Source organism: Pseudorasbora parva, chromosome 5 (genome assembly GCF_024679245.1).
Source record: "Pseudorasbora parva isolate DD20220531a chromosome 5, ASM2467924v1, whole genome shotgun sequence".
NCBI classification, from domain to species: Eukaryota; Metazoa; Chordata; class Actinopteri; order Cypriniformes; family Gobionidae; genus Pseudorasbora; species Pseudorasbora parva.
The window spans coordinates 16181804-16194165 of NC_090176.1; the positions used below are offsets into that span (position 1 = coordinate 16181804).

The 12362-nt window shown below is 36.8% G+C and overlaps 1 protein-coding gene across 13 annotated transcripts in view; it reads left to right on the forward strand.

The window, feature by feature from the left end:
* Positions 1-12362, forward strand: part of dgkh (diacylglycerol kinase, eta) — a 107665-nt gene that overhangs the window by 69620 nt on the left and 25683 nt on the right. For all 13 annotated transcript variants that reach the window (XM_067443334.1, XM_067443338.1, XM_067443337.1 and 10 more), the window contains 6 exons: positions 7851-8013; positions 8981-9089; positions 9228-9367; positions 9458-9539; positions 11985-12076; positions 12188-12287. In XM_067443334.1, coding sequence (XP_067299435.1) covers positions 7851-8013; positions 8981-9089; positions 9228-9367; positions 9458-9539; positions 11985-12076; positions 12188-12287 — 686 coding nt within the window. The remainder of the gene's footprint in view (positions 1-7850; positions 8014-8980; positions 9090-9227; positions 9368-9457; positions 9540-11984; positions 12077-12187; positions 12288-12362) is intronic.

Genomic DNA, 12362 nt, shown 5'->3' on the forward strand with positions numbered 1-12362 from the left:
CAAAGCAAGGCAAGGCAACTTTATTTGCATAGCACATTTCATACACAATGGCAATTCAAAGTGTTTTACTTATAAATTAATTAAATTAGTGATCAAATATGCATAAGAAATTTGAGAGATCCCCATCTGATCCCCTTCTGCCTGATTCTAAATTCGGGTACCCCTATCTTAGATGGAAGAGTGTCTCCTGGTCCTTACAAGTCGGTCCAAGACAGGCTCCTTTAGGGGCGTTACCTTTGCCCCGCAGGGCCTCCCCTTTCTGCTTTTTTACATTGTCTGTTACCACAAGCAGAATGAAGCGAAACACACTGCTCTCCTTTTGCAATCTCTTACAGTCAGACAGCCCTGATCAAAAATAATAATCAACAGATGCATAAGAAATAGAAATATACAGTTGTGAAGAGAATTAAAAAGAATAACATTATGATATATAAATAAAATAAAATAAGTGGTGTCACTGTACCAAAATGTTCGTTCTCTTTTAGTACCAAACACAAAAACATGCTAAATAAACAACAAAGTATTATAATAAATTAATAAATAATATTTTTGTAATGTATTTTGTATAAAATGTATTTAAAAAGCAATGGCATTCTGTATAAAAATTCAGATATATAAAACAACAAATCTGAGCTTTTATATTACATTTAGATTAGATTACATGCATTAAAGTAACTGTAGATTAAAGTATTAAATACAATAATTGCAATTATTTTAGTTCAATTGTACTTCGAACTTTGTGTTCATGTTTATTTTTTAAATGCTACTGGAGTTTTTCGGTCAATAATATAAATGTTGTTCTGACTGACTGATATTAATGACATAAACAGTGCTAGCCATGCATTTCTTATTTTCTAACACATGAATTTTGGATATATAGGTTATCTAAAACCATCTGGTACGTAATATTAGTAAACCCCATCATGTCCACCCCAGTAAAACGTATTAAATAGTTAATAAGGACACTTGACTGAATTAAAGTTATCTGCACATATGCTAACTGTTCGGTTCACAAACTGAAATATGCTACAACATTAATAATACTACCCCTAACATACATGTAAACGTTATCTTCTTAAACTCCAGGTGTATGCCTTAGGTACTTTAATACATTTGATGCATTTCCTTTTTTCGTCACAAAAATTAGATTAAACAGTTTGCCAGGATGTTTTTTGGTCATCAGTGATGTTCCCTTTATCTGCTTTAAATCCAAAGTATTTCCAATAGAGATGCACCAAAATGAAAATTCTGGTCCTTAACTGAAAATTCTGGATGAAATTCGCTGAAAACCGAAACCGAAATTGTTTAAAAAAAAAAATGATTTAGAGTGCAATATTGAGCGGAGAGTCACACTGCGCAGTGATTGTTTTGGGGGGTATTGGCTTGGTGCTGGAACATTTGACTCGATTTTTTGCTATAGTTATCATTTTTTGGTGTGAACATGTCATTGGGCAGCTTGGTTTCATTGATTCATTGATTTGATCATTTATTGGGTCAAGTTGCGGAGTTTGCAATATATTCCTCCTCCCCTACCGTGAAATGCTCGCTCTGTCTGGATACGTTTAAATAAGAAGTAAGGACACTAAGGCCTGGTTTCACAAACAGAGCTTAGATTGAGCCAGGATCAAGCATTTAAGTAGCTTTTATAAATGTACCATAGAAAAAACATTACTGGACATGCATTTTAGTCCGGGCCTAGAAACCGGGTGGAAATATTACACAGGCAATAAGTCGGCAAATAGCTGGTCAATGTTTTTGTATGAAGAATGAAATTTGCAGTAATGCTTAGAAATCTTAGCCTGACAAGACAGACCCACGTCAAGATGTTTGGTCTGGAAACTCCCCATTGACAGGGCTCAATCCGAGGGGCGGGATAAACGGTTGTCTTTCAAACTCCCTCTGCACGCGACAGGATAGCGCTTCAAGCAAACAGGGCAACGAAGGTGAAGAAGAGCTAGTTGAAGATTAAACTTTCGCCGTATCCTTTCGGTAAAACTCCGAACACATCTTCCCTTCTTAAGAATGACTTCAGTGCCGTTCTTTGTTCTTTTCTCAGAGAAAAGCTTAACTCCAAGTCTTCCAGAGTCGTGGTCAAAGCTGATTCAAAAGGCCACGGTTCGCCAGTTTCTGTGTTTACTAGAAGCACGCAAGCACAACTCGGCCGTCATTATGTTAAGCCCCGCCCACCGACTATATACACGATGTGATTGGCCTAACTTGAGTTTGGCATTTACAGCTCAGAAGGGTATTGAGAGTTGCTAGACGACACTTGCGGGCAGATTAGATTTGCTGCCACTAGGGTGTGTCTAGATTTTAGGCTATAGAAATCGAGCTGTATCGATTAATTAAAATAAAGGCATTTATGAACTTACACTGATAAAGGAAAATTGGTTAGTGCATTTACATGACCACATGCAGTGTCGTCTTATTAGGTGTTGCAATCGTGTTTTACTGTAACTTCCATGTAAATCAAGTACCGGTGACAACACTAGTTATCACTGAAGTTATCGTTCTTAGTGTGAACTGGCTTTAAGTTGTTGGCCAGCTTACTTTCGGACACAGCCATTGATTCTACAATGGTGGTTTCAGGACTCCATTTGGCCATGTGTGAAGTCAAATCTTGTGAGTACTGTGGACATCCACTATTGATCAGAACCTCAAAGCTCCTATGTCTTTAATTGGCAGAGCACATATCGGATATAGAGATTAGTTGGGGCCAGACGGAAAAGTAATGAAAATCAATGGCTGTGAAGTTTCGTCCTGATCGTTTCGTGTTTCGTGTTAATTGGATGTTAAAAATAGAAGAAGAGCATGGCGATAGGATGGACAAATTGAAGACTGTTAAGCTACTAAAGAAGTAGAGATGGATACAGAAAGCATACGAATGTGATGGGAAAGTAGGAGAGTCCGTCACGTGTAAGGAAACCCCTGCCTCAGTGCTAGGTGGCGAGGAGAGCTGCATCTTAATTCGCTCAGGGCTGCCTTTGGCACGTGCTCGAGCTTCGTGACTCAATTTGCCTCAGCCTGCCTCCAGGAAAGAGAGCGAGGGAAAAGAGAGGCAGGGCTTCTGTTAGACTCAAAGGGGTCTACTGACAGACGTCCACCCACGCGTCAGTGTCCGCTCGCAGCCACACTGAGAACATGCAAACCCACGCTTGAGGGCAACTGTCAGCTTGGCTAACACTCATGCATGCTTAGATCCATGTATGCAAACACAATGCAATACACACAGATGCTGCATAAAGGTACACAGAGGTGAATGCACAGTGCATGCATGTGCACATGCAAACGATTCCTCACACACAGCTGCACCGGAGAGACAGGAATGTGAAAATCTAAAGGATGCATATGGTGAATCTCATAAACACAGCATGTTATTGCTCACAGCTACTGACATGTTCAGAGATGTTTGCTGCACATGCTGCATGCGTGCACGTGAGCACACTGACTGCAAGCACGTTTAGGGACAACTCCTCACTCAGCCTGGTTCTAATGAAGACAAAGAAACCAGCGCTGGGTTATTTACACGCTACAGTACACAACATTTCCAACGAAAACGCACTAGGCTGATGGTTTGCTTTTCCTTGTGCTGCCTGCAGCACAAAACACTTTTTACTTATTTCGCTGTGATTCATCCTTGTCCAGGCATGAAGAAAACTGTTCCTAAGCAACATGGAGTCCACAAAAATTTTGGTGTCATCTTTTTGAGCACACAATTTCTGGCATTTAGTTTGTGTAGTTTAATTGGTAATCATGGCACTATTAAGGACAATTCGCGCAACATCGCACAGACAAAGCAAACAAACAAGTTGGTCGATGGATTTCGAATTTTGGTGAAAAAAAAATTCACGTTATACACACTAAAGCAGATTGAACATGTTCAGTCAGGTGAAAACAAACCCTGACCAACACCAACAGACCCCGACTGGGGTAACACACTGATCCATCAAAACCCAACAAACGTGTTTGCTGGTGCTTGTCTGCAGTGTGAATTGGCCTTTAAAGATTGTCAGGGAACACAAAAGCTCTGTTACAACATAAAAACTCAAACACACAAAGAATACATTTTTTTGTTGTAATTTGACAATTGGGGAAATAAATAATGATGCACCAAAAAAATTTTATACACCAAAACACATTATTGGACATGTATGTATATATATAATACACAAAGTATGTATTTAAACAAAAAAACAAAACAAAACAAAACAAACAAACAAACAACAAAAAATATATATATATATATATATGTGTGTGTGTGTGTGTGTGTGTGTGTGTGTGTGTGTGTGTGTGTGTGTGTGTGTGTGTGTGTGTGTGTGTGTGTGTGTGTGTGTGTGTGTGTGTGTGTGTGTGTGTGTGTGTGTGTGTGTGTTCTGAAAATAAAGTACATTTAGGTTTAAAACGTTGTTTTGTATTTCAGGTGAATATATTCAGTTGACGTTTATTTTGCTAAGAGAACAATGTGATGCTCTTAAAGGTGCAGTAAGCAATTTCTGAGAAACACTGTTGCTATTTGAAATCAACACCCAAACAAACACACCTCTAGCCTCATTGCTCCTCCCCTAAAATAACAAACATGCTATGCAACATAGGCAATGACTAACAGCTGGCGCATCAGACTTCTGTATCCCTTTACTAACCAATGTTACTCACGTATCAAGCAGAAACAACGCAACCTCTGTGCCTGTTTTCAGGCCTTTCCACTCTCTATCATCTCCAACACTGGAGAGCTATTCCAATATTAACACGGGTCCTAGCTCTTACCTCATTGTAACCATTATTTTTCCAATTGTATTACTCTGAAATGTTCTTCTTTATTACAGTTTTTTACAATCGCTTTGACAATTCTTTCAATACTTCTAACAAATTTCCTAAACTATGAATGCAGTTAGCACAACATCTGTATGTGTAGGCTATACAATTAACACATTTATTGTTGCTTTGACACAAAATGCATATAGTTAATACAAATTTAAAATGCTTGAACTTCTTTCACACACAAGCTCAACCATTTACCAGTGCTTTAACGCTGATTGTCAGAACAGATAACAGCATGTTCTAAACCTAACATTATAGGCTAAAGTCAAAGTGAACAGCTGTTCATACTGTGAATTGAAATACAAATATACCCCTTGTATTTTATTTTATTGGTACTGAGAAACAGCTGATTGAAGTTGTGCAAAAATATAAATTACAGCTGATTCCCGTATTGGAATTGGTTAGGTGTTGATGTTCTTTCATGCACATGGTATACAAAGAGGGCTCATTTGGACTGATATTGTGTGTGGAAAAAACAATATAACAACACAAAGAAAGTAAGGAAAATGCCTGCATGAGGGAGAGGTATGTGTATAGAATTTGTGTAATTCCCTCTGGTGTTAGAGTTTTTATGACATTGTGCTACGATTGACTAAATGTTCCTGTTGGAAGAGTAGAGTAGTGTATTTTGTTAGTGTATTATTGTATTTTGAAAATTAGTGTTGGAGTTTAGTTTACAATGTGTGATTTTGAGCATGAAATTAACTGTTTTGACAATTGCGTGTTCTAGGTGTGTTGATGCGTTAAGAGTTTAGAAAAATTGTTAAAAGTATTGAAAAAATTGTCACAGCGATTGTAAAAAACTAAAGTAATATTTAAATTTTGAAGAGCATTTTTCAGAAATCGCTAAAGCCGCTTTGCTTGTTATGAAACGGAATATGAGTAGAAGTTTTACTAATATCTAATTTCACAGATAGTTTGTTTCAGTATTGTTTCTATTTAAAAATGCTGATACAATGTTAAGTATTTGCTCTGGCTCTTGACTGTTTTAATCACTGTTATTATGCTTGCTGTCGTCTGTTGACATGATAAAAGGAGAATGTGGTGGGTGGTCGGTGTTGTATTTCCCTCGCCCCTCCACTTTGATTGGACAGCTAGGTAAAAAGTGACAGATGAACACTGGGTTTTACCCAAAGTTGAACATTCTTTAACTCTCGGCGACCAGTAAAAACGTTTGAGCATTCAGTGATTGAGTGCAAAATAGACACTTAGCGCCTTGTTACGCTCCTGTCGTTTTAAAAACGTGCCGCATCCATTGAAAACAATTGTAAAATTAAATGTATAAAAAATATGTTTTGTAATCTTTACAGACCCACTTTATATTAGGTGGTGTTAACTACTATGTACTAGCATTTATATGATAGATAGTTCAGATAGTTATATGAAGAGCAGTAGGCTATGTTACACATTCATACATAAACTGTTGACACTTCCCTTTCACCTAACCCTACCCTTAATCTTACTCATACCCAGAGGTGGACAGTAACTAAGTACATTTACTTTAGTACTGTACTTAAGTACACTTTTAGAGTATCTGTACTTTACTGGAGTATAATTTTTTCTGGATACTTTTACTTCACTACATTTGAAAGACAAATATCGTACTTTTTACTCCACTACATTTCTATCAAGGTCGAAAGTCGTTTCTGCAGCAATTCTGAAAGTCGGAGGATAATTTTTTCCATCTTTAAATTTTTTTTTGGTGTTGTTGTTTCAGACAGTCTGTCAGAAATCACTCTTATAGGGTCATATACATTTCCCCAACTTTTTTTGAACATCAGTTCATAGCAATATGGAAGAAGACATAAAGTGACATCAGCTTTGTAAAGAGCTTTGTAACTTATATAAAAGTATTTAAATGAGTTTAAGTTAGTCGTATGCTAGTACGTCAGATGGAGCATCACTGAATGACTTAAACCATGATGACAGTGTGCATTTATATAACTATAATAAAATAATGCATTGGCATAAAAAAGAAAATTTACTTTGGTACTTAAGTACTTTTGAAAACAAATACTTCTGTACTTTTACTTGAGTAAAATCTATTTTTACAACTTTCACTTGTAACGGAGTAATATTTGACCAGTAGTACTTTTACTTTTACTCAAGAGTTGTGTACTTTGTCCACCTCTGCTCTTACCACCACACCTGTCCCTAACCTTACCTGTATCCCACCTCAATATCATCAAAAGTGTTTTGCAATACAATAGGGCTGCACGATTATGACAAAAATCATAATTGTTGATTAAATTGCAATTGCAATTGTAAATTATGATTATCACATTGTACATTGAATGATGTTTTGAATAGTTTTATGCTTCTTTTTTTGAAGCGACTGCATGCCATGTTATATCAGAATAATCAAGCAAAAAACACTTTTGCTGAAAAACTTTTATAGATTTTTTTTCTATTGCATTTATGCCTTTAAAGTCAAATATACTGTAGATTGGTTTGGTTTCTTTAAATAAAAAAAGTAAAATATGCATGGTGTTATAAATGTTATACTAAAAATAAAAATAAAACAATGGATTAAAAAACTTCAAATAAGCTGTAGAAAAAAAGAAAGAAAAAACATATTAAGCACACAGAATAATATATGTGGAGAGTTTTTTTATAATTGCGATTACATTTTATTGAACAATTACATAATTGAGACATCTGTAATTGTAATCACGATTAAAATTGTTATGAACTGTGCAGCCCTATAATACAATATGCACACAATAAGTACATTTAGTCAAAGCCACCTAATATAAAATGGAACCCATATGACACACATACGTCATAAAGATTGGGTAAAATAGTCTAATTAGGTTAAACTCTTTTTATTGATAATTTTCAATAATAAATTAATTTTGTTTGTTTAAACATTTTACTTGCTTTATCCACCTTGGTTTGTTGCAGTGCATTCTGGATTATCTTCTTTACAAATGATGCTGCATTAGCATTTAGCCAAAATAGGGGATCTACCTTTTGAAAATGCTATTACAGTTAAAAATGTTTTAATCTTTTTCTTTCTTTTCTTATGACAGGTTTCTGGAAGGCCACCTGTCCCCCGTCATGTGCTAGTCCACTCCTCGTGTTTGTCAACTCAAAAAGCGGAGACAACCAAGGGGTAAAATTCCTGCGTCGCTTCAAACAGCTGCTCAATCCCGCTCAGGTCTTTGACCTAGTCAACGGTGGACCTCATTTAGGGTAAGTCTATGATGTCAAAGGTCACAGAGAGTGAACTATTGATCATTGACTTAAAAGCAAATCAATGCTTTTGCTTGTTGTGCAGGTGTTTACAAAATCGGTAGTTGACGCATGATGAGTCCTTTTAAAATCAACATCCTGTTTCTATATAAAAATGATATGAAAGTATAGTGCAAAGAGTATATTAATCACTTCCTGGTTCGTTTTAATGATCCTACAGAGGGGCAAATACATTTGCAAATGAACAAATATTCCATGTAGTGTCTAAAATATGAGCTCAGGCATAATGATTACAAATGAATTAGACTAACCCACATGAAGTCTATTTTAAATCTATTTCAACTCTCTGGACTATCATACATCCGGCGCAATCCGACATCAGGCAGGACGCAAGTGTTTTTTGCTAGTTTCAGCCAGGTGCATTGATCCTTTTCACATCCAGGACCACGTTGTTTAAATAAGCAAATACACTTGCGCCGATCTGTTCGCCCATTGGTCTGAAAACGAGGTGTGTTCAGGTGCATTTTTGGCGCATTGCTTTTTTTGAGGCAACTAAAAACGACTGTGCCATTGACCTGTAAAAACTAAAAAAGTCAATAGCGCAGTATTTGTAAGTGTTACTTGAAGGCTGTGTTAGTAATGTCGTCCTACAGGTGGGTACACAGCACATGTAAACTGTGTTTATTACACACACAGGGACGCGCAGCAGCACACAAATATTTTTCAGTATTAAAAACAAAAGGATTCTTCTCTGGAGAAGCGTTTAGTCTTTCCTCTTGCAAAATACTGTAAATAGCGAATCTGCCATGGTGCAAGCACGACTCGCTTTTAAAGGGAATGGGAGATGGGACTGCGGCATGCGCTTCAGACCATGCTCTCAGATCTAAAAATAGGCCGCTCTGTGTGTCTTTTTGAGAAACATTACTGTTTGTGTCAGTTTGTTTACATTTTCTTTTCTCTTTTTAAGCCTTCGCTTGTTCCAAAAGTTTGATAATTTCCGAATCCTCGTGTGTGGCGGAGATGGAAGCGTTGGTTGGGTTCTGTCTGAAATCGATAAACTAAATCTTCACAAACAGGTGATTGAAAAGTACACTACTACAACATGTAAAGTTGTCACTGTGTGGTCAGGACTTGGCACAAGAGTGTCAGAGCAGATGTTTATGAGGATTTCTTAATGAGCCGACTCAGTGATGTGAACCGTCTCATGTTGGCAGTGCCAGCTGGGCGTTCTGCCATTGGGCACCGGGAATGACCTGGCGCGGGTGCTTGGTTGGGGGCCGTCGTGTGATGATGACACGCAACTCCCTCAGATACTGGAGAAGCTGGAGAGAGCCAGCACGAAGATGTTGGACAGGTACAGAGCGCATGCCTAGCATCTGTCCAGAAGTATGTCACATGTATAATATTTGTGCCATTGGCTAACATTTACAGCTCCTGTTCACAGGTGGAGTATAATGACGTATGAGATTAAAATACCTCCCAAACACAGCTGCCCCGTCACACCTGAGGAGGCAGAGGACGGCCAGGTACCAGCAACACGTCAACTGCAATGCATACATCTATTTCAACACCATTCAAAGGGTTTTTGACATGTCACAGTGTGACATGCTCCACTTTATCTAAGACTAGGCGCCACAAAGACAATACATAGCACATCTTTCAGTGGTGTTTCCCTCACTTTACACACACAAAAAAACATTTGCCGCATCCATTCGAGTCCGCTTCGCAAACAAATGGCTCTTATGAACAGTTTTTTTTCCCCCAAAACTTAAAGTTGTTCATTTGAATTGGTTTAACGACTTCAAAATTACGAGACTAATTCTCTTATTATTTAGAATAAAAAAATAGAATTACTCATTCTGCGTCCCTTGAATTAGAAGTCTGCATTTCTGCATTTTTTTTTACCTGGTCAGTTTTCTTGCGGCACGGGAGTAAATTTCCAAATCAAAGACGGTAGTAGTCGGTAAATTGGTGTACTTTGGATCTGGACCGGGTGGTCTGACAGTAGCCCGGACAGCTCCTTACATCCTTTGACAGCAGCGTATCCATGCTTGAACTTGAAGTGAACAAAACTTTTTGCAGTGGTGGCGATCACACAGTTCCCAGTTCCCTGCCCTGAACCTGACATTATATGGTCTTTGCATCCCATCCATGAGAGCACCTTTAGAGAGAATATTCAGCTTATGGGGTCTATTTAGGAGAAGAGATGTTCAATATTGAATTGTCAGTGAGTTCTTGCATGGATGTTAAAAAATATATTACATTTTTCAGTAGCTATAGCTAGTAGTGTGTATTTTTGGCTTATAATTTTGAGTGACAGTGTATTTGACAGTGTCGTATTTGATTTAGCCAATTTTTCTCCATGACATGTTTTACAGTGTTCACAGTCAGTATCATGATACAACAAGATAACAAATCAATTTATTGTATAGCCAAAATGTTATATTTGTTATCCCAGTCATTCTCTTTCTGTGGATTTTAAATGGGAGCAGTTGGGTGCGGAGTTTAACCTTCCGGGAGTGGGATGGGAAAAAAAACGCGCAGACCTCTACCTTGAATGTTTATTTATGAAATATGTTGGCTAATTTCATTACAAGCTTTTAGCTTACTGTATTCTAACACATTTACTGTGTAAACCCATTCAGCATAATTTAATTCGGTCATATTTACAGAAGTTCTGCAAATTATCCGCAGGCAAAATCCAGTAATTTCCATTGGAGTCCAAGTGATCAGGAATTTCATGAGGGCAAAAGATTTCCCCGAAATGTAAAATAAATAATTTTATTTTATATAAAGTATACTACAAACCCATTAACATATTTACTGACATATCGCTTCAGACTTACACTGCAAAAAAAAAATTTCTTACTTTCGTATTTTTGTCTTGTTTCTAGTCAAAATATCAAAACATTCTTACATTAAAGCTACAATGTGTACATTTTTTTGTTTATTCTTAGCTAAAAACACTTAGTTCTTTCAAAAATATATGTGCTCATTAATGTATATTTACTTCTTTCAAGTAATTAAGTATTCTCATAAGTTTATAATATGATATTGAAAATACATACGGGTGAGGGGTGCGAATGCCGATCGCCATGTTGCTCCTCCATCTTGAAAGTACATTAGCCAAAGAGGGACATACCCATTAATTCAAGCTTCGCCTTTCGCGTTTTAACACTCGATGGCACCGTGTCGAATGTGAAGAGGGGGATTGCCATGTTAATCTTGGACTAAATTGGCCACCGTAGGAGTTAAAACGAAATCAGAATTGAGAGGAACAGAAACTAATATTCACTGGATGGTCATATACCTTTTCACCGCTAGATGGGGGGAAATATCACACAGAGTAGCTTAAAGAAACATTTACTAGACAAGTAAAAATTGTTGTCTTGTTTTGGGAAAAAATAAATCAAAATTTATTTCAAAAAGTTTTTGCTTAAAATAAGCAAAATAATCTGCCAATGGGGTAAGCAAAATAATCTTGTTTTATGTTTGAATTAAGATTATTTTGCCTACCCCATTGGCAGATAATTTTGAGTTATTTTTTTCCCAGAACAAGACAATTACTTTTGCTTGTTTGTTAAATACTACATTTTTTAAGACTTTTTAGATGTTTGGACTAGAAACAAGACAAAAATACTAAGTAAGAAAAGCATTTTTTATAATTCAACATTATTTGGAGTACTTCTTTATTGCACATTTCTTAATATTACACCTAAAATGTGTTATCACAATAAGTAAGGATAGCTTGATATCTGTATAATATCAGTCTTTAAATGCAAGATAATAGTAGTTCCACTTTAGCATAATCAAATATACTTAAGTATTTTTTTAGTTAGACCTCAGCAGTACTTCCGGATAACTAAAGTACATTAAGTACAAAATTAGTTGTTCCAATTTTAGCAGACATTTTAGCATATCAATGTAGGCAATTTATGAATATAATACGTGATGTTTATGGGTGGCTTTAGTTGCAGATATCTGCTTATGAGGATTCAGTGGCTGCTCATCTCACCAAGATCCTGAACTCAGATCAGCACTCAGTGGTCATATCTTCATCAAAGTGAGTCCTCAGTCTCACACCATACAGTTCATATTCCACTACTCTCAGAACAAGACAACAACTACTACAGAAACTACTATTAAGCAAGTGTTTTTCTCTGTTCTGCTTCAGGGTATTGTGTGAGACGGTGAAGGAATTTGTGGCCAAAGTTGGGAAGTGTTATGAGAGAAGCAGTGACAGCACTGAGGAAGCTGATGCACTGGCCCTCAAAGTGAGTCTGTGGTGGTTCTAAAAGCCTTTCTAAGACATCAACAGAAATACAGTGAAAATTAAGTATAAACCTATG